Here is a 23,108-nt window from a genome sequence, read left to right on the forward strand (position 1 = left end):
AGCCCGACGATCAATCCTCGTGCACAATTCTTGTCAAAGTAACAAAAACTTCAGGTTTTAGTCCCTCTAAATAACAACTCAAAGTCACTGTGGAAATCATATAGCCACAAGATCAAGCAAATGAAAAATTCTAAAAACTTGTTATGACCTCACGGCAAAAATTGTTTAAAACCATTTGATTTATATCTCAAGGGATAAAAATGAGTTTTGCATATTCTACAACATGGATGATGGATATCACAGGATCACCATCTTCAGTGGCTATCCTAAATCTCAGTAGGCCGGAGAATATTACTCAAATTTGGCGGGTGAGGCCAGTCCAAGTTTGAGTTGTTTATTAAGGAATATACGAGGGAAGGAACTCAGGAGGATACCCACCAAACGAGAGAGAGACAGAGAGTTGTAGGGAAGGAGCAGAGAAGACGGTGTGTGTTACAGGTGCTTCTGGCTATATAGCTTCATGGCTTGTTAAGCTTCTGATTGAACGTGGTTACACTGTTAAAGCTTCTGTTCGCGATCCAAGTCAGTCTTTTCTTTTCATCTTATTATGTTCTCTTCTTTAGTCATGTAGACTAAAAGTTGATACGATGTTGCAGATGATCCTAGAAAGACTGAGAACTTGTGTCGACTTCCTAGAGCTAATGAAAGACTTCATTTGTTCAGTGCGAACTTAATGGAGGAAGGGTCTTTCGACTCCATAGTTGCTGGCTGTGAAGGTGTTTTTCATACAGCATCACCGTGTTATGTTGATGCAACAGATCCACAGGTTTAGTTTATATATTCCTCACATTGACTGATTGACATTACTAGAAAGTTTTCAATCTACACCCAATTACCCCCCTGCACAATTATATATTCTAAAATTTCCACCTCATTTTTATCTTGTTCAAGTTATTTGAAAGCTCCTACCTGTGTGTTTAATGCTTATTAGCGTATATGCTTTGGCATAATCTTTGTTCAGCGGTTCTTAGGAAAGATCATCTTTAGATTGTAAAGAAAATCATGACTAGGAATTAGGATTTCTAGCTCTACTTTCTTAGGGTTCGTTTGTAGCATGTCTAGTGATCTCAGGTATGTTAGGCTTATAATTTGTTGATTTGCGTCTTTGTGTGCCTCCTTTTAATGATCTGACTCTTAGGGAGGCTTGTAAGGTTTACCCTTTTGCAATATAAACTGGTGGAGGTCTGCCTTAACCCCATAAATTTTTTTTTTTTTTTTTTTTTAGCGCGTAGTAGTCTATTATTTGCCTTGTAAGGCAAATATGCATATTTCACCCTTGAACTTGTCAAATTTTACCATTTACCCCCCTGAAGTTCGTTTAGGCAATTTTAAACCTGTACTTGTAAAACGTATCCAGCTCCATTTTTCTAGTTCATTTCCGGCACTGGAAGACTGACATGGATTAATTTTTTTTTCTTACGTGGAATTTCTAATTTTGAGATGTATCAAATTCTTGCACACTTAGCATAGTCAGCACACTCTCAGTCAAGTCAAGTCAACAAAAACACGTGACCTACCAACAAAACCACTTCACGCGCCAACAAAAAATCATTCTCTCTCGTATTTTCTATCCCCAAATACCTAATTTGAAACCCTAATTCACAAATGTTCAAATTTCTCCATGGAAAATCTAAATTGAAACCCTAGTTCACTAAAAATCAACAATTTATTCATTTATGCTCAAACTCTTTATTGTTGCTGCTCAAATTCTAGATTGATTTGTTGAATACGACCTGAAGTAAGTAAATTCATTATGAATTCGATTCTATTATATGTGCATAGTAATTTACATTATATAAATGTTAATTGTGCATCTTCTGATGTTAATTTCATTACTTAAATGCAGTGGATCTTTTTTTTTTTAAATCTTAAGTATACATCATGGTGGGACTTTTGTGCGTAGCCCTAATTTGCAGTATGATGGGGGAGAATTGAATTGTTCTTATGAAGATATAAATGCTAAAATGACATACCTTTATCTCTGAAATATGGTAAAGGATTTTGGTTATCCTCCTATAAGTATAGCTGAAATTTTATTTAACACTCCTGGGGTGGAATTAGAAAATGGGTTAAGGACACTTATGACTGATAGTGATGTAAGCTCAATGGTGAAAGAGGCTGATATATTTGGGAACATAGAAGTTTATGTTGTACACAAACAATCTAATGATGATAGTGCTTCTCAGAGTGAAATTGGTAGTATAAACAATGTGAGTGATGAAGAGTTACTTGAGATTAGGTATATGAGGGTTGAAATGAAGAAGTGTAAGCAGAATATAGATGAAAATGGTGAAGGGGCTAGTCAAACTGCTGCAGATGATATAAATGGTGAAGGGACTAGGCTCCTCCTGATGTGGTTTTTCTTGATGAAGTATTTTCTGAAGAAACAGAGCACACTGGGTATGACAGTGAGTATGGGGAAGATGGAGATTACAACACAACAGAGAGTGATGAAGAAGATGAAGCAGTAGAACCAGAGGTTTGTAGAAAGAAAAAGAAGAGTTGGCCCACATTTAATACAAAGACAAATATGTTTGCAATTGAACCTGTTTTGGGTATGAGGTTTACAAGTAAAGATGAGTTCAAGGACTTTCTAACAGATTATGGAGTGGCAAATGGTTACTCAATTAAATTTATAAAGAATGAAGCAAACAGGGTAACTACTATTTGTGGTGAAGGGTGTGAATGGAGATGTCATGCCAGTCCAATGCAAGTTGAGTGTAGCTGGTAGATTAAATCACTAAATGATTTGCATGAATGTAATAGGGATTTTAATGCCAAATTTTGCAATGCTAGATGGCTTTCTAAGAAGTACAAGACTCAAATCCTTGCCAACCCTAGGTGGAAGCTAGAGGACTTTGTAGCTTCTGTTTTACATATATATGCAATCAATGTTTCAGTGAATCAATGTTCCAGAGCTAAGAAGTTTGCATTGGGGGAGAGAGATTCAGTTATGATAGACCACTATGCCAAGGTTTATGATTATGGTCATGAGTTGCTGACAAGAAATCCAGGTAGTACTGTTAGAGTGTAGGGTGAAAGTACTACAAATGAGCCTAATTCACCAAAATATTTTAGAAGGTTTTATGTATGCCTAGATGCTCTGAAAAAGGGATGGAAGCATTGTAGACTTGTGATAGGATTGGATGGTTGTTTTTTGAAGGGTTATATAAAGGGTGAATTGTTGACAGTTGTGGGTAGGGATGGGAATATTCAAATGTATCCAATTGCAAGGGCTGTAGTTGAGGGTGAAAACAAAGATTCTTGGTTCTGGTTTGTGAATTTGTTGCTTCATGACATTGGTGTGGAAGATGGGTTTGGCTGGACTATTATATCATATCAGACAAACAGAAGGGGTTGGTTGATGCAGTGCACACACTTTTGTCATTGGCAGAACATAGGTGTTGTGCAAGGCATGCATATGCCAATTTTACGAAGAGATTTAATGGTTCTATGTTGAAAGAACATTTTTGGATGACTGCTAGAAGTACCACCATTCCAGTTTATGAGAGGAACATGAAAAGGATTGAATTAGTGTCAGCTAATGCAGCAGAGTACTTGAGGACCAGACAAAATCCAGAACAGTGGTGTAAAGCTTTTCAGTTGGATACATCTTCTTGTGATGCAGTTGAGAACAATATGAGTGAGTGTTTTAATAGTTATATTATTAGAGCAAGGTTCAAGCCCTTAATTCATATGTTGGAGGACATCAGGATTTATATAGTAAACAGGATACAAAAAAAGAGGGAAGCAATGCATAAGTGGACTGATGTGTTTGCTCCAAGAATTAGGAAAACCATTGAAGAAAACAAGATGGCAAGTAGAGACTGGTTGTGCATATACCATGGGGCTGGAGATTTTCAGGTTACTAATGAGAATGATGGATATTCAGTTTACCTAAGAAAGAGGATTTGCAACTGCAGAGAGGATTCTTATTGGGATTCCATGTTGTCATGCAATTTCTGCCATCTTTAAAGCTACCAAGAGGGTGGACAGTTTTGTGCAGTCATGGTATAACGTTGAGACAGTTAAGCATTCTTATGAAGAACATATAAAACCTTTGAATGGAGGAGTACAATGGGTGAAGACCAAATGTGTAAATTTGTTGCCTCTAAAGGCAAAAAGAATGCCTAATAGACCCAAAAGAAATAGGAGGAAGGACCCACAGGAGTCACCAAAGAAGGGACCACAAATTTCAAGGAGAGGGAAACATATGAGGTGCTATAACTGTAAAGAGTTGGGGCATAACAAGAAAGGATGCAAAGAACTTATTGCACCAACTCCAAGGCAACCCAAATTGACTGTAAGTGGTCATTTTATTATTTCTATTTTTATTTTGGATATTTACATTATTAACTTATATTGTTGTTTGGGTTGTTCACATTATTTATATCTACTCGAAGGTGAAAAGAAAAAACAAAGAGGGGAACACAAGTGCACCACCACAAAGGAGATCAAAGAAGAAACATGTATCAATAATGTCATTCTTATATAATGCCTTTTTTGTAGGCCCCAAATACTGCAGCTCCAAGTACTGCATCTCTAAGTGCCCCCACAAGTACAACATCTCCAAGTACTGCATCTCCAAGTAATGCACCTCCAAGTGCCCCCACAAGTAATACACCTCCAAGTACAACAACTCCAAGTAATGCACCTCCAAGTGCTGTAGCTACACCTCCAAGAAAAACAAAGCCTAAAAGCAAACTCAAAAATGATATAGTGTTGTTCTGTTTAAATCCTTAATTTTTTATTGGGTTTGTTTTTTATTTGTATACATATACACAAATGTAATATTTGTAGGTCCCAATTATGACAGAACCATCAAATCCAGTTGTTGCTTCACAATCTGCTTCATCTACACCCAGAGGTAAACAACCCAAAGGCAAAGCTGTGATTCTTGCTACAAGTCCTACCAAGAATACAAGGTCATCAGCTGCATCTACTAGAACTGCACCTACTGAGACACAAGCATCAGTTGCACCTAGAGCTCTTAAAGGCAAAGCTGTGATTCTTACTACAAGTCCAGCCAAGAATACAAGGTCATCAGCTGCACCTATTGGAGTTGCACCTACTGAGACACAATCATCAGCTGCACCTAAAGCTTTTAAAGGCAAAGCTGTGATTTTGGATCCATGTCCAGCCAAGACTGCATCTAAAGCCCCTAAAGCCTCTGCCAGAAAAACATCAGCTACACCTAGAGGGACACAAGTAGTAGCTGCACCTAAAGCCCCTACCAGAAAAGCTGCATCAACTCCAGCTGTGATTCTTGATTCAAGTCCATCCAATAATACAAGATCAAAGAAGACTTTGGGTACTAAGCCTCAGGGTACGGGCTATAAGACCAAGACCAAGACCAATTAGAGGATATAACACCTCTATTTAATTTGTGGGGAGAAATGTGCCAATTTTTTTGTTAAAATCTTAGAACAATTGTCAGTACGCATTGTCAGTATTTTGGTTATGTATTTTGACATTTACTTTAATGGAATGTAATGGAACCAAGTTTGCCTTTCAATTGAATTGTTGTTCTATTGTGTTACTATGTTGCTATGTTTTAGTTATGTTGCTCTGTTGCGAAAGTCATGCCTTTTAGTTATGTTGCAGTGTCTTATGCTACTCTATTTTAGTTTGTTCATGGTTGTTTTCATCTTAGTGGTTATAGTTATGTGTAAAGCTAGTTGTTCTTAGGCATTGTTCTTAAAACATAATAAAACATAGGCAACAAGGAAATTACAGTCAATACATTCAAACTCCATTAAAGTCTTTAAAGTTGATACAATTCACTTCAACCATGACAACAACAAGTAAGCAAAAACAAACACTATAATCCATTTCTTCTCCTCGTTCTTCTTCTTCAGTTTTGCAATTTCAGCTCTCAGTTTTGCAATAATCACTTCAGGATCATTCCCCACCAGTGGATCAACCCAAACAAAGAATAAACACCTTTCTGGGTGTGGAAGGTTTCTACACCCAACAAATCTTCTTCTGGGTTCATTGGCGTCTGATAAATCCATAACTTGGGTTCAAGTCCACAATAGCAAACGGTTCGGAATCGGGAGTTGCCTCGAGAGTTCACAGATGTGGTAGAATTAGACATCGACATCTAGAATTTGAGTAGCAACAATGAAGAGTTTGAGCAAAAATGAATAAATTGTTGATTTTTAGTGAACTAAGGTTTCAATTTTGATTTTCCATAGAGAAATTTGAACATTTGCGAATTAGGGTTTCAAATTAGGTATTTGGGGATAGAAAATACGAGAGGGAATGATTTTTTGTTGGTGTGTGAAATGGTTTTGTTAGTAGGTCTCGTGGTTTTCTCGTGTTTTTGTTGACTTGACTTGACCGGGAGTGTGCTGAGTGTGCAAGAATTTGATACATCTCAAAATTAGAAATTCCACGTAAGAAAAAAATTAATCCACGGTCAGTCTTCTGGTGCCGGAAATGAACTAGAAAAATGGAGTTGGATATATTTTACAAGTACATGGTTAAAATTGCCTAAACTGAACTTTAGGGGGTAAGTGGTAAAACTTGGCAAGTTCGAGGGTGAAATATGCCTTTTTGTAATTGTGTTACCTCTTGTATGTATGTCAATGTTTCAGGCTGAACTAATTGACCTTGCGGTGAAGGGACACTGAATGTTCTTAGCTCCACTGAATGTTCTTAGCTCTTGTGCAAAAATGCATTCTGTTAAAAGGGTGGTTATCACATCCTCTATTGCTTCAGTTTTGGTTAACGGAAAGCCTCGAAATCCTGAAGTTACAGTTGATGAGACATGGTTTGCTGATCCAGAATTTTGCAAGGAGTCAAAGGTTTGTGTTTTCATTTATTGGTTCCTGTTTATTTCTGAAATTCTTTAAAGCGACAAATATAAAATTCTGTCCTTGTTGTAACATTTGGCAGTTTGAACATGTAATCTAAGTTTTTTAATTCCTTTAACGCAATTTACAACTTGTTAGTTAGATTTTACTACGTGTAATATGAAATTTACAACTTCGACTATGTCACTTCATGGAGGGTTCCTGCGAGTTAATTCATAGAAAGCCACAACTCTTATGTGTTACAGACTTACAGCGTGTTTAAATAACTAATGGAAATTCTATCATGTTTATGGAGCGGCTTTGGTATATGCTCTCGTACGCGTAGACTCTGAAGAGTCTACTTGGAATTTCCCTGAAGAACATGTACTTGACTTGGTTACGATACAACCAGCAGTGGTGATTGGTTTTTTTCAGCTTCTGTCAAAAAAAATTCAGGTTCTGAATCTGAGAAAGAAGGGTGATCTCGTGACCCTTGCGTTTTATTCTTTCAAGTTCTATATTCAAAATTCAATGCAGGCAAAGGAACATATCCCAGCTTGACTTTTGGATGGTTGATGTAGAGATGTTGTGAATGCACATATTCTCGCATTTGAGGTTCCTTCAGCACATGGAAGGTACTGTGTAGTTGACAGAGTTGCTCACTATTCTGAGATTGTGAAGATTTTCTACCCTTATATTCAACTTCCTGAAAAGTAAGCCTCTGCCTCTTAAAACAAGTGCATTTTCATTTCTTCGTAACTTACATATGCTGCGATTTTATCAACCCTTTCTACAGATGCTACACTTGAACCAACTTTCTTCTTTGTATATGGCTTTAAGTTCTCTAATCTCATTATTATTCTCAGGTGTGTTGATGACAAGCCTTTTGCACCAACCTATAATGTCTCAGAAGAGAAGACAGAGAGCTTTACTCCTTTGGAAGTCAGCCTCAAGGATATTGTTGAAAGTTCGAAAGAGAAGAAGCTCATCAGCTTTTGAGTCCATTTTTTAGTTCCAAATGTTCCACATACGTAGTTAAAGTGCTTGTTGGTTTTGAGGCAATTCTCAACATTAGATTATCTCTACTGTTCCATTGTTAATGCAATTTGAAGCACCTGCTACAGTGCTACCTTAGTACCTATGGCAACTATGTGTCTAAATCAAGTGTTTTGTGGCCTGAACTGTTGTTTCAATAATAAAATCGTTTTGCAAATGTCAAAACCTATTGGTGATTTCATCACCTGCACAAACTGTGCTTGCGGGAAGACGCGAATACACTGTTTATGCTTACATCCCGGATATATATGAGTTTGTACAACTCAGTTGTGAGGAAGTGCATTCAGTATAAGACTAGATCATCTTACATATAATTATATAACATGGGGGTGGTTACTTAAAGTGACTCCAAAATTACTCCACCACTAAATACAATGAATTAGAAGCTTTTGGTGGAGATGTTCTCCATACAATCAAGATCATCCTCACAAGAAGATGTACAACCTTGTCAAAAATTATTTGGAATGTTACAAAATTATCCAACGCCCCAAATCTTTTTAACTTCATAACAACTTTTGACAAAATTAAACATATTCAATCGAGCTGATTTTTTTGTAGGGGTGTTCTCCATCATGTGATGTATATCTCCACAAAAAATTAGCTATCAATTCATCTTATAAGTGCACTTTTAGAAATGGCGTAACTTTGGAGTCACTATAAGGTGTAGTTCATATAACCATCCCCATATAACATACCAAAACAAATTTGAAAAGAAGACGAGGAAAAAAGAACATACCCAAATCCCAAAAGATTCTATTAACCATGATATCTTACATTATAGAAGGCAAAGATACAACATTTTGGTATCATGTAGTTCTTCTTGCAAACAGCTTGCTCAAGTCTTCTGTTACAACATTGCTCCTGCAACAAAAAATCAAGTAGATATAATCAGAACCAAGAACATTCCACATTCCATGATGTGACGAGGGAATAAAAAAACATTAACTAACCTTCCACTAAGTTGAGGTGGAACAAGCAAGCCACCCACAGTGTCGGGGACATTTCTAGAGTGTGGCAAGTTTGATCGAGGAAATTTACTACGTGGATAAGATGAAGCTGCTGATCCATTTGATTCTCTCTTCCGTGATGCAATTGCAGAATGGTGGTCACTGTGACTCATTTGATGAGATGAGAAATCAGGTGCGTTCAAAAGTAGTGAAGCATCCGGAAGTCTCCCAACAGAAGTTGATCTTCTAAGAATACAAACAAAAAAAGAATACAATATAAAAAAAAACTAGAATTGGAAATTGGAATAATAAGAAAGAAAAAGAAAGAAAGAAAGTATACTGAGTTTGAGGTGGAGGAAGAACGGCATCGTTTCTTCTTCGATTTATTACTTGTTCTTCTTCTTCCAACTCTCTTTCCTTTTCTTCTTCTTTGTTTTGTAACTCTTTTGTATCTTCTTCTTCATCTTCTTCAGAACTTGAAGATGCTGCGTAATCAACCAACGACATCTTCTCTCTTTCTCTCTATCTCTCTCTCTCTCGGAACTTGTAAGGCTGTTTTGGGTATGGACCTTGGACTGGAACAATGACGGTTTATTGATTCTTTCGAGCCCAAGCCCAAGCCTGAAGGCAGTTGTTTATGTTTCTGTTAGAGCATTCCCAATGCACGTGAAAAAGAGGGGAATGTGAAAAATTTCATCCCCTTTTTGTTCAAATCCAGTGCCCAATACAGATGTGAAAAAGAGGGTGACTATTTTCCTAAGTCATTACCAAGGTGAAATATTCAACCGAGATAGTGGTTGACTTGTGAACTTTGGACGGGATATTGGATTCTGTCTCGTGTGTTTTTTAAAAAAAAAATCGTTTTTTTTTTCCGGACGGAATGTTTCATTCCGTTTCGCGTGTATTTTCGGTTTTTTTTTTTTTAACTTCAGACAAAATACCAGACGGGATTTTTCATTCCGTCTCGATCAAAAAACCTTCAGACGGAATCTAACATCCCGTCCGAGATTATTTTTCACCTTTGCATTGGGCAGCTTCACCTTGCTTTTTACCAAAACGGTGATAAGAGGGGGAAATACTGCTTACGTATAGGTGATAAGAGAGGGAAAATATTGACTTGCATTGGGAATGCTCTTATGACAGATGGATATCAAGGGGATGTGACAATATTCACCTCCAAATGGTCAAAAACATTTGCTCAATGCAAAGATGAATATCAAGGTGACTATTTTCCTAAGTCAAAACGAGAGTGAAACTTTCAACCGAAATAGTAGCTGAGTTAGGAACTTCAGACGGGATGTTTTATTCCATCTTGCGTGTTTTTTTAAATTTTTTCGTTTTTTTTTTTTTTCGAACTTTCATTCCGTCTCGTGTGTTTTTTCGATTTTTTTTTAACTTTAGACGGGATGTTTCATTCCGTCCGGCGCGTTTTTTTTATTTTTACATTCAGACGGAATCAAACATCCCGTCCAAGAATAATAGTCACCTTTGTATTGGGCAGCCTCACCTTGCTTTTCACCAAAACGGTGGAAAAGAGAGAAAATAGAGCTGACGTGGAGGTGAATAAGAGTGGCTTGCATTGGGAATACTCTTACTCATTGTTTGTTTTTATCAATATTCTAACAAACGCCAGCGGGTTTTTTTTCCATAATATATTTTATAATATATATAGTAATACACACATATATTATAAGAAATGAATAAAATCATTTACCATAACTCAAAAAATAAATACAAACAAAGATACTTATTACAAAAAATAGGTAATAGTTGAAGAAGATCGATTTCATATAAAAACATACTCTTTATTATAGTGGCATATAACTTATATTGGATTTCACTCTTTTAAATTCATTTAAATCTTAAGCCTACACTGGTATTTAATTTTTGACATTTAATCAAAAAAAAAAAAAAAAAACTAAACTTGACTATACCGTCTAGATCCCGATTAGTCGGTCGCCCAAACTTGCCTAATTAGTCCACCGATTTTTTAAACAATTTGGGCCTAGGCGAGTTCTGTTGAGCACTGCCTAGACCGAACACTGGTTTTTAATTTTTTATTATAACTCGAATCGATGGCAATATACAGGGTTATAGACTGCTTGGTGCATGAGTCCTTTTGGCTTTTGGTGCTAAAATTGATGTTCAAACAGTGCTTCCAGATTATGCGTACTACGAAGTTACGAGCGAAAATGATTTTGTCCTACTTATTTCCCTATCCCGTAAGGACTATTTTCCGATATATTTCTGTACTGTGAACCTGTTTTCCCTACTATCGGATACGATCTGAATCTGATCTGGATATATGAGAAATAAAAAATATATTGATGTTCTTAATTATCGAATCTCCTCTATTAAAAAAATAATATATAGGCTACATTTCTTATTAACTACACATTTTTCTGAGCAACTAAGCTATCCTTTCATATTTGCGCGGCAAGAAGCTGTTGACTTGGGCTTACACCTAAATCATTTGACAACTTTGTACACAACTGCATCAACCACCAAACATCAATATGCATTAAGATGTTAGTATCAAACATTGTCATATTCAAAATTTGCAAGTAGTAATTTAAGAACACCACTTTTGAATTACCTTTCTATACAGTAACGAATCCCCATATGATTTTCTTAGTTCCACAACATACAGAGATGGACTTAGCTCGAAAACCTGCAAGAGTTTTGATATAAGTATATAACATAGATAAGTTTTAGTTGATCCAGATTTCCAGGTGCATGATTAAGTAAATTTTTAGAAAGAATTTCGACAAGAAGTAGGGTGAATATTCAGAGAAGATTGTTGACCTCTGCTGCAACTGAAAGGCTGCCTAGACTCTTCTGACCCATATGCTCTTGCATTACCCTAAGCTGCAAGTAGACCCTAAAAAAATTAATAAATCATCATATTTAAACATCTTCAACTAAGTTGCAGGACCAAGATGCAAGTCTGTATGTGCATTTAAAAATGTTAATGTGTGTGTTTACTGACCTTTCCGTTTTGTTGTCTTACTCGAAATCCCATCTCTATGACTATATCCTCAATCTTCTCAAGTAAATTCTTTGGTGAGTAATTAGAGGTAAATCTAATTTTTCTTTCAGAAACATCCTGCAAACACATAAACATTGAGAAAATGCATATTCTCCAAAAGCCAAAATATTGACTATTGGATGATTTGTATGACAGAAAAGAGCTTGTGGAGAAGTTCTTAAAAATAGACACACCTAAAAACATATTATGAGTCTTCACAAGCTACCTAAAAAGAGTCCGATATATATTTCGAGAGAAAATTAGGAGTTAAAGCTCCTACCTCTTTCTCAAAGAATCCTGAAAGATCAAGGCATGAAGACATTCCAATTAGCTCAAAGGCATTGATTAAGGTAGGTAAACCTGGCTGCTTTTCAGTATCTGTTGGCTTCAGAAAAGAAATTGGTTCCTTTCAGTTATAAACATAGTCATACTATAGCACTGAAGAATGAACAAAACAAATGACCACTAAATATTTTGTATAAAGTCCATACCATATCCTGTATTGAAAAAGCTTTATCGTCAATGTAAATGCCCACATCTTCATCTTCGGATTAACTGGAGTGTAGTCTGGCTTGAACCAATCATGCTCTCTGATCTCAGCTACCGTTATCCGAGTTTTTGGATTGGGATCAAGTATTCTCTTTATCATGTTTTGGGCACACTGAGAAAGCCATTTGGGAATCTTCACATCTCCTTTGAATATCTAGTTCAAACATAAGATAAAAATCATAAGTACTACTCCTGGCCTTAAGGGTGGTGTTTGTGTATAATAATGATCAAAAGAGTTTCCTTTTTATCTTAACTACCTTTTGGTAAAGAACTGCAAGATTCCGATCGTCAAATGGTAGATAACCAGTTAGAACCACATACAAAATAACTCCACACGACCAGAGATCAGATGTGGAACCATGGTACCCTCTATTGGCAAGAATCTGCACATTTAGAGAATCAGACTTTAATAAACTGCAACAAAGCCACATTCAAATAAGTATGGGCACAAACTAAGGAAATGAAAAAAGACTGGTATGGAACCTCAGGAGCAACATAATTGGGGCTTCCACAAGTTGTATGTAGTAACCCATCATCCTGAATTTTAGGTACACATGAACTGAAAATCAGTAACTGGTTGAGTTGAGATACCTGTATGAATAAAATTTCAAGTATAACATGGAAGCTTGATTATAAACACAATTTACCTTGAAGTGTTGAGGTAGAGCGCTAAGGCCAAAATCGGATATCTTTATATTCCCATCGGCATCAATCAGAACATTTTCTGGCTGCAAATTTAGAAAACAAATTCAGTATAAAAAACTCCATGTACAAAACATTGCATCCTGATTGTCTCAAGGACATTTCATTCTGGTTGCAAATTAAGAAAACATAATCACTAAATAAGTCATTGTAGTAAACAGAGCATCCTGATGCAAAATAATAAATATAAGGAACGCAGGAGGCAGCCTCAAGGGAATATGTTGTTTATAAATTTATATGCAGAATCAAAAGAAAATGGGTTAATAGCCAATCCACATGTTATATTCTGATAATTCATTTGGATCTAAACATTTTCAATGATGTGTGAAAGATGAAGAAATTTACCTTGAGATCTCTATGGTAGACACCTTTTTCATGACAGTAGCTAACAGCGTCGATTAATTGGTGGAAGAGCTTTCTACCATTGGCTTCTGTAAGTCTCCCCTTTAATGCCTGTATGAGTAGTTCATATATGTCAAATCTTTACTGTAATTGCACGAGCTGACATCCGCACTAGATGAATTTGAATGCACCAACTACAAAAAAGTTTTTTATGTATCTTCTTTGATATTTAAAAACTAATGATGGTCCTAATTTGGAGAAAATGAGATTTCAAACACAAAACAATTGGAGGGAAACTAAAACTAAAGATGATTATTAGAGTAACAAACTGATTCATGATCAACTATGAATGTAACAGAAGTTGCTTACAATTCTGTCAAATAATTCACCACCAGTTACATATTCAAGTACCATGTAAATCTTGGTTTTGCTTGCCAGAACCTGCAAATGAGCATTACACAAATACAATGGTCAATGATATTAGTAAAAGAGATCAAAATCTCAAACTAGGAGTAAAACTTCAAACTCTACTGCTTCAACCTTCAAGACAACATAACCTTTCTATTTTTTATTTATATTTGTTTGCTCGCAAGGATTTCCTCGACTGTCCTCAAAGGGCCAGTATGTGGCACAACCACAGCTTGGACACAAGCCACGAAAAATTTGCAAGCACAACCTTGTAGTGTATTTCACTGAGATCCAAATTAGTCCTGCATCCAACAGCTCATTGTGCCACACATTGGCGTAATCGAAAGAAGCATATTTTTTACAAGGGGTAGAATTTTGGCAATGCTCTAGTAATCATCCATTTGGGGCTGTCTCAGTCTGTCTGAAAAGTGATTAAACTCTGCACCAACAGGTCATGTAGCATTCCAGAATTTTTTTGATGCATGTATCAACTTGTGGCCTTGCCCATGACTTCCATAATGGACTACCACATACAGTATTAAACTAGTAGGCAATCATATTCTAAAGAGAAGAAATCCCTTCGTCGATTCTTGTATATTATTGACGCCCATCACATTTTTGCTTGATTGACGGTTAGGAACTCCTAATAATTTCCAAATTTTGGTCCACCAAAAGCTACCCTCATATGCAGACATGAGACCTGTGAATTGTTGCTTAATCAAAGAGTAGTACAATTGAGAAATAGCTTTTGTCCAGAGGAAGCATGTGACTTAAAGCTTAAGAACCACACAAGACCCTTATCATATCCTACTATTTGCAAAAACCAACTTCTTTGTTGGTATACGCAAAAATTAGATTTGTCCTGAACTCCAAACCTAATTAACCAGGTCGCCTTTAATACATGTGTATTTTTGCAAATTCATGGTAATTTGAAAAGAAATTGTTGATAAAATTGTATTGCTTTGGTATTTATAAATATACCAGTGTCATAAGAATTTTGAGATATATCAAACAATTTCTTATGAGAATTTTATTCAGGTGCAAACAAGTTAACCCAACAAGTTACTTGTCATTACTGCCAATTTGCACAAATAATGGATCCTGAACGGCTCCACATCACAAAAATAGCCTAACTTGTTTTGCCTGTTTTGATCATGAATGAAAAGTAACAGAAATCACTAATGAAAACAATAAATGGTTGGTCTCTGTCTTTCTCTATACCTAACTTCCTCCACTTATGTATTTGATCATCTAAGTCGTATGTAACAACTCCCTCAATATATTTTAGCCCACATAATTAAAGGTTTATACTTCTTATGATCAAAGAGATGTCATGAAGTTTGTCAGTAATGGCCGAGTTCTGCAGGCCGCCACCCAAAAAATGCCAAATTTAAGAACAAAATCTAAGCAACTACCAACAGAAAATAATGTTTGTGAAGAACTTACTTCATATAATCTCACCACATTGGGATGTTTCAATAGTTTTAAGGTTCCAATCTCTCTTTTAATCTGCAATAAGCATAAAATAACAAAAATTCTAAAAAAGTAAACCTCAATCATAAAATAGCTAAAGAATGTGCCAACTGCTAAGAGTATGTACCTGATCAGAGATGTTAAGATCAAGAATACGTTTCTTGTCCAGAATCTTAATAGCAAAGCCTTGATCAGTTTCGATGTTTTTTGCGTATCTTACTTTTCCAAAATTGCCTTCACCTAGTATCCTTCCAAGTTCATACTTCCCTAGTTGCATTCCCTTCTCCACCACTTTTTGCACCATCAAAACCTCACCCCTTCTCTTGGTTTTTCTCTCTCTCTCGCTCCTCTATATAACAAAACTATGGAAGTAGTTGAGGTGATTGAATGTGTATGACTTGAAATGACATGAATCAATGATGAAAGTGAAAGAAATATATTTGATCCACAACTTGCTTGCACTTGTTAATCTACCACAATTTACTTGTGTCCTATATTTCTCTCTTTTTAACTGTATATATATATGAATGAAAACGAACTACGTTGCCTACACGAAAGACACCAATAAGGAACGTAAAAAAAATTAAAAAGATCCACTTGGCTGTTGTTATGATTCGTCAATGATCCAATCCAACATATATGGCCTGAAAGTTAAAATTTTGTTTTTTGGCATTTTGCAGACGTTATTATTGTGGCATGTTACTTTACGGCACATCTTATGTTATGTTAGTTAAATAGGTACGACATGATTCTTTCTATATTTATGCCTAGGTAAAGCTAGATTCTGATCAGGCGGGGTCGAATTACACACGCACAATAAAAGAGGTGAAATGAGGGTTGAACTCTTGACAGACAGATGGGGAAAAACGTGGTGGGTATTTGTTTTGATAAACAAATAATTGAGTTAGAAGGGTCATGTTGAAAGTTCAAAGATTGCGAACTAAGACAAGAGACGGATTTAGAAAATAGAGTACTCGGCAGTTATGGCTAGTAGACTAAAGTGAAAGGAAATAAAAAGTCTAAGAAATACAAATTACAAACAGACAATTATCAAATATTCTAATGAAGCAAATAGAACAAAACAATAAAATATTGTATGTGCAGTCGTGCAGACAAAAGAAGAACTAGGAATATACATTTTTGTTTCAATAAAATAAAATACATTTTTGTTTCATTAAGCACAATTTGTTTATTAATTTTACCAATGTTCCCTATCAAGTATCACTTACGCTAATTATTTTGAAGATTTGACATTGGCATCTTTGCTTGGTTCGCTAAACTCTTTGGAAATTGTCAACATCATGTACGCATTTCCGATAGATTGATAAACAAAGCCACATCATCTCCCTTATGGTTTATTACCACGAGTATATTTATGGTTTATTACCACGAGTCTATCCACTATGCTATCAATATCGGTTATATCCGCCGATTAATTGCCAATTAATTACGTATTTTTTGTAATCCGACTAGTTTTTATTGATTTTTAAACTTTTTTTACTGAACCGATTGAATCACTGAATTGACCGATTAATCGGTCGAGATAACCGATTTCTCACTAAATCGATTTTTTTTTATGAAAATATCAGTTTCCTATCCAAAAAAATACGTAAAATTAATAAATTGGATTTTAAACCAATAATACTATAACCTAATAAACACACAAAATTGAGTTTACTTATTTTCTTCTCTTAACGAATGTTAAATATACAAATTATTGTATTATCTCTCTAATATATATTATCTCTTCTCTCTCTCTCTTTATTTTTTTAAATATTTAATATAATTGTTATGTTTGGCATATCTGTAGTATTTTAAAATTGAGTTGATTAGATATGATTATGAAAATTTGATATTTTTTGTTACATCTCGGATAACTATTTAGAAATATTTTGTATGATTATATTATTATATATTTTGAAAGTGTCAAAAATAAATAAATAAATAAATATATATATATATATATATATATAATCACCGATTAATCGTATATCGCTCTTCGACCGATTAGTTCCAATTAGGGGGGTGGGGGTGGGCTAAAGCAGTCCGCCCTAAAACATTTAAAAGCCCTTTAGATATTAAAAGTCGAGTCGGCCCTACCCTAAAGTCAGTCATAGAATCGGTCGGGCGGGTCACAAGTCTAAATCTTAAGCCCTAACCCTACCCTAAGCCCTCTTTAAAAGCTTTTTTAGGGTTTTTGGTTTTAAGTCTATTTTTTTTTTCGCTTTACAAATGCCATTTTTCGACAAAGGTTGTTTTTTGTTTTACATAAACGAATGAGCCTCAGATTTTCGCTTTAATGGTATGGACTAAAACATTTAGTTCTAGATTTGGCTTGGATGTGAATAAAAATATAATTTATAAAAGTAAGTGAAAATAAATTAAGAATAATAAGTTCTAGACTTTGATTTGATGATCAAAGGAATCAAGTCTTATTTTTTATTGGGACTAGTTCTCATTGTTCTTCACACGCTAGATAGGTTGACAAATTTTTGTTATATAAGACAAGTTATTCTAAGCATCTCTTGGGGGTGTAAGTGATAAATTACAAACGACAATGTTATTTTAATTTAAAATATTTAACAAGAATCGACAATTACAGACGCTGTATTTATAAAATGTGAATGCTAAACTATAACTGTGGCTTTGTTAGGGTGAATTAGGGTCGGGCCTATATTTTAAACTTTAGCCCCAAATTTCCCTGTAGCCTAGAAGGCCTTAAGGTCTTTAAGGTCGGTCCTCTAAACTCATGGAGGGCTTTAGTTGTGAGGGCTTTATAAGGCTTAGGGTCGGGTCGGTCAGGGCCGGGTTAGAATCGTTAGGGCCAAATTCCCACCCCTAGTTCCAATAGCCAATTAGTCTATCCTATTGGGATCTTTATTATATGGCAATTGATATATATAAATCGTTATCGAATTGAATATGCAAAATTTAACTTTCAATATCTATTTCAAGGTCCCTAGCAACTAATGGTCATAAATACAAGACATAAAGAGCATTTCACTCAATTAACTCAATTAATTGAAAGATGACACTCTACTTCCTGACATTTTGGTGGCCTAAAACAAGACAATAGAATATGGCTCTATATGCATTAATGTTATTAGTTTTTTTTTAAAATTTGTGTTATTCAATATAATCAAAGAGAAAGCAATGGCGTGATTTTGTTAATTATTTGACAGAAGAGTTTTATTTGTTTATTTAGATATAGATAAAAGTTTGGATTTCTTAATTGCGAATTGCTTTAGTGTTTTTTGTTTTAATTGTTTGTAACGAGTGAAATAAGTATTGCCAAAGAGTTTGATAAGAAATTAGATTCTTGGGAATTAAAAAATTAATTGAAATCGGGTGTTTTTTTTTTTTTTTTTAAATATGGTTAGTTTTTTTTTTGTCCTAAATAAGTGGCTACGAACTGAATTCTGTATTAGAAAGTTTACTATTTTGTGCCCATAATAATATGGTTCCTATTTTTTGTTTTGGTTTGGTGCCCCAAAACAACTGCTTAGTTAGCTTTGCCTCACCTCTGGGCCAGCACTAATTCCACTCAATTAATTGGAAGTAGATGACCAACTCCACTCAATTAATTGAAAGTAGATAACAATTAATTGAAAGTAGATAACCTTTATGTGTATTTCGTACACGATATGTGGCTTTTAACAAAGCGAATGTAATGGCCCTAATGGGTGAGTGTGGAACGAGGGCTCATGTGCTTTCCCATGGCACAATTGATAATTAAATGTGGTCATTTACGTGATTCGTACAAGTTCAGAATAAAACTAGACACAAACACAAACACGTTTAAAATGAGGTGTTGAGATTTTATTCATAATGCTTTTAGAGCATTTTTAGGAGAGAAATAAAAAAAATACCAATTTTTTTAACCAAACCAAACACCAAACCAAAAAAATACTAACCAACTTTAGAAGAAACATCAAATATTCGACATCAAATAACGCGATTTTGGATAAACCGCGCCATATGGCCCACGCGGCTTTCTAAAAACCGCGCCACTAAAGCCCATCTTAAAAGCCCAAGCCTACGCGATTTTCCAGAAACTACGCAATGTGTCGCATATCAACTTTCTTCTTTTTTCTCTTTCCAAATATCTTACGCGGTTTTCGCAAAACTGCGTGATTGAAGCCCACACTCTAGCCCAAGCCCATGCGGTATTAAAAAAACCGCGCGATTTTAACCGCGAGAGAGATTTGATACAACACCAAAGCTGAAATCAAATTTTGGCCGATTTTGTGTTTGGTTTGGTGTTTTCATCAACATGTGTTTCTCCTGAAGATGAAAAAATACCAAATTATTAGAAATTTGGTGTTTGATGTTAGGATAGTATCTCACCTAAAGATGCTCTTATTTACGTTTCCTATTCCACAACTTAACTTAAATTTGGGGAAAAAACAAGATCTAACTAAAGTTAAATCGCTGAACATTGATTGGGAAAGCAATATGAGAAGTCTTGCGAGGTTGCAACTTGCAAGGGTGAGAACTGAGAATCAAGGAAGCAATTAGGAAAAGAAATTAGGTTCTTTGGTAGTTTGGTACACAAATGCAGATATGAAATAGTGGGCCTCAATATCAGGCCCAAGAAAACTGGTCGTGGCTGAACCGAGAGTCCGAGACTGCTCATAGGCTTATAGTCAAAACCGAGAAAAACTTTGGCACACCACAAGATTTTCCTAGATTTACTACACAACTAATATATACAACCATTGGTTGTTATTGTGAGTTAGATAATAAAGAAAATTTGTATTTTAATTAGATTTTATTTTGTTGTGTAATGAATGAATGAATCTATGAAAATCTTGTGGTGTGAAGCGCTTAGGAGCGAGTTCGGTCAGCCAGGACCGAAGTTTTTCTCGTCAAAAGCCGAAGTGAAAATCAGAGATCGCAATGATGCTGTTGTTACTTGTTAGTTTTTACTCATCGCCACCTCCACCAAGAGATCAAGAACGAGATTTTTAACCATGCTAACGCATTACCTCTAAGGCCTAAACCAACAGCTAGCAACTCCATTTCTGCCACTGCACACTTTAGTCCAACACCAAGCACTTATATACGACTCTAGTTCATATTTGTGATTTAGCAACACTGTATTGCCAAGCAATGTAACGTGGGCTTCTGACCCAGGTGGGGGAATTTAGGTGGATGAATAGTTGGAGTCTGCTCTGACGTTGCCCAACGGCAACGGAATACGGTGTGCGTGCGCAACTTCTAGTTAGGGAGTCAAGTGCCCGGCCAGCACTCTCAGTAAGTGGGCCTCTGTAGAGAAAGCCAGTAGGAATGAGGGATACTTCCTAAGTCGAGGGGGTCTGCCACCACATTGAATATGAGGGGGTGCATCAAGATCAAAAGCAAGGTCCGAACTTTGGATCCTGAAGGTTGTGACCACAATAAAAAACATCCCTCTTTATATTTCCTCGTTTTTCCAACTCAACTATGTTTTCGGTATAGTATAGGTTGTCTAAGAAGCCATAATCGTGTAATTTATATTTTTGTTCTTGGCTATAGTATAATCAATTATGAACAATCGAGGTAGCTGGTGTTATCCTGTTAGTAATCTAGGACCATGTGTAAATGGTACAGTCGTGGATAATGGATATATTGGGTAAAATACAGTATAGCAATAAATATGTTATCAACATCGCGTGTCACATTCGATTGCTTCTGTTAAATGTTTATTGATCCCCGAAAGTATGTTGATTGGCTGGTAACGCTGGCTTTGTAACACGAGTGGGGTATTAAAGTGAGATAATTGGCTTGGGGCGCCCTGTAACTGGGCTTGTTGCCTTGTACGTGCTTCGCCTGTGCAGCAATATAGCCAGTTCCATGACGAGTGCTACTAATCCTCTCCTTGGAATAGGGAAGGCTAAGGCGCTAAGCCATGTAGGTTAGATTCCCGCCTTGTTGTTGGGATTGGAACCGTATTATTCCGCCTCTGATTGCTTGTTTCTGTGAACTTCTATGACTTGTCGTGGACGAATAATATCTTGGTTCATGACAGCCTCTGATCCTCATACTAGCAGTCTTTCTCTACGGTTGTTTTTGTATATATCCTCCTTTTTTTTAATACTGCATCTCATTATCTCGCTTTTTGGGGCTTTGTGTTTGCTTGTATCTATTGGATGCTTGTAGCTATTGGATGGAAGATGTATCTCCCATCTCATTGTACTATCTTATATATTTTGTGGTGGTTAATAAAATTATCTATTCAGTGCCAATAAAATAAATTAAAAGAGATAAAAATAAAAGAAAATTAATAATGTGATTCCAACACATTAAAATTCGATTCGATTTATTACAATTTGTATCCCCGTGCTTAGTAACACGCTTGCTTGTCACCTAAGTGGATGAATGGTTTGGGGCCTGCTCTGAACAACGTAGTTGCTACCAAAGAGCGGTCTTCCACTATGTCTATTATGCACTGGCTTACCTTGTTGAAACTGACCGGCTGAATATGCCTGTGTTAAGCCCCTTCTGAAGGGGGATCGAAAGCTAGAGCGCTCAGTCATGTCGGTTAGTTTACCTCAGAGGACGGGCTGCATCACCGTGGTGCAAACATCACTCAAACATTCAACTTTTTTGGCTGTTTTGTCCTCGATTAATGCCACTTGCATGTATGCACGCTGAAATCACAGCAGCCCTAATTACGCCTTTTGAGCAGTATATACATCATCATGCATGACAGTACTTATTAGGATACCACGATTTATTACAATGTAACCATCATTCTTTGGAAACTTACGGGTGCTCGCCTAGTGGAATAGGAACTGTAGCAATACGAACTTAATATTCTAGTCACAGTAAAAGAATCCACATGTTGTAAGACACCGTGAAGTCGTGAACCTCCAAAACATGCCCTTTTTTTATTCCTTGCAAATCAACCAGGGTTGATCCATTCATAGTTCTTGACTGCTTGACATTTATAATATAAAACGTTAGGTAGGTCTAAGGTTTTCCCTCTTCACCAATTTTTAGAGATTATTCCAAATTTTATGACAATTGGTAGCTTTCATCTGTTTAAATTTCTTTGGATTTATATATGCTATTCGCCTGAGTGCAAAGTAGAATGCACAATCACACCGAAAAATATGAAAATCCCGTCAGCACATCCATTGCTCAGCAACAATAGATATTCATTTGGTTTTGAGAATGATCTGTTTTGAAATTGAAAAAACAAAAGAAAAATAAATCTATGTCCACTTGTTTTTTTTTTAATTATTAAATCTTAAATTGATGATCAAACACATGGTCTACCCAATGTACAGACCCAAGGGGCTGCACGTTTGGATTAATCTGGGTCAATACTCTCTAATTAAGTGTGGGGGAATGCAGTATCTATCCGACTACTATCAGTGATCTATCACATATGCAACCTGATATTATATTTCAGCGAGAAGAAAGATGAGTACAGACTAGTCCCATATCAGCGAATTTAAATGTCATTGAAACACTTGCTAAATTACTTTATTGCAAAATGTACTTGGTAACGCATGCTTGTCACCCAAGTAGGGGATATAAAGTGGCTGAATCGTTGGGGCATGCCTTGCAATGCTGCCACCCGAGAGCGCGCTTAATGTGCTGTCCACCACTGTGTAACTGTGTTGCCCCTGGACTTTGTCGTTGAGGCTGAATTCTCTAGCCTGTGTAACTGTGTTTGTCCGTCTGAAATTGGCTATAACAACCGATTTCTATTTATTATTTTTTATAATATATAATTAATATTATTAATAATAATAAATAAAATAAAATAAAATAAATAGGATAAAGATTAGTGGAGAGAGAGCAAACATGGGAAAA

General features: G+C 35.9%; 2 protein-coding genes and 1 pseudogene across 4 annotated transcripts; 1 reads left to right on the forward strand and 2 right to left on the reverse strand.

The window, feature by feature from the left end:
• Nucleotides 1–200: 200 nt before the first annotated feature.
• LOC147495944 (phenylacetaldehyde reductase-like) lies at nucleotides 201–8,607 on the forward strand (annotated as a pseudogene). Its single transcript, XR_015199577.1, has 6 exons — nucleotides 201–276; nucleotides 343–522; nucleotides 597–766; nucleotides 6,600–6,835; nucleotides 7,379–7,510; nucleotides 7,664–8,607. The product of XR_015199577.1 is annotated as a phenylacetaldehyde reductase-like (transcript).
• On the reverse strand, nucleotides 8,587–9,412 carry LOC147495945 (uncharacterized). Of its 2 annotated transcripts, none has more exons than XM_086564729.1 (3): nucleotides 9,141–9,412; nucleotides 8,804–9,043; nucleotides 8,587–8,714 (listed from the first exon to the last, which is right to left on the reverse strand). In XM_086564729.1, exons 1-3 carry the CDS (start codon nucleotides 9,305–9,307, stop codon nucleotides 8,660–8,662), a joined length of 462 nt encoding a protein of 153 aa, XP_086420855.1. In that variant the 5' UTR covers nucleotides 9,308–9,412; the 3' UTR covers nucleotides 8,587–8,659. The 2 variants fall into 2 exon arrangements, with proteins under 2 accessions (XP_086420855.1, XP_086420854.1); XM_086564728.1 differs by having other exon boundaries at nucleotides 8,804–9,046; nucleotides 9,141–9,358.
• A 1,692-nt stretch (nucleotides 9,413–11,104) lies between these two features.
• Nucleotides 11,105–15,790, reverse strand: LOC147495946 (CBL-interacting serine/threonine-protein kinase 1-like). Its single transcript, XM_086564730.1, is given in 14 exon segments — nucleotides 11,105–11,292; nucleotides 11,397–11,471; nucleotides 11,606–11,668; nucleotides 11,790–11,906; nucleotides 12,109–12,213; nucleotides 12,320–12,378; nucleotides 12,381–12,531; nucleotides 12,635–12,760; nucleotides 12,861–12,914; nucleotides 13,025–13,105; nucleotides 13,425–13,532; nucleotides 13,791–13,862; nucleotides 15,276–15,338; nucleotides 15,430–15,790. Coding segments are annotated over 14 exon segments (1,320 nt in total). The 5' UTR covers nucleotides 15,607–15,790; the 3' UTR covers nucleotides 11,105–11,223.
• Nucleotides 15,791–23,108: the final 7,318 nt, after the last annotated feature.

The sequence above is a fragment of the Coptis chinensis genome, chromosome 6 (genome assembly GCF_015680905.1).
Source record: "Coptis chinensis isolate HL-2020 chromosome 6, ASM1568090v1, whole genome shotgun sequence".
Taxonomy (NCBI): Eukaryota; Viridiplantae; Streptophyta; class Magnoliopsida; order Ranunculales; family Ranunculaceae; genus Coptis; species Coptis chinensis.

What these genes read in the sequence shown, in the direction of transcription:
- LOC147495945 (XM_086564728.1), bottom strand. Translation starts at nt 9,307, where the DNA reads ATGTCGTTGGTTGATTACGCAGCATCTTCAAGTTCTGAAGAAGATGAA. An exon ending in CTTCCTCCACCTCAAACTCA is followed by an intron (nt 9,047 to 9,140) that starts GTATACTTTCTT and finishes TTGTATTCTTAG; the next exon opens with AAGATCAACTTCTGTTGGGA. An exon ending in CCACCTCAACTTAGTGGAAG is followed by an intron (nt 8,715 to 8,803) that starts GTTAGTTAATGT and finishes TTTTTGTTGCAG; the next exon opens with GAGCAATGTTGTAACAGAAG.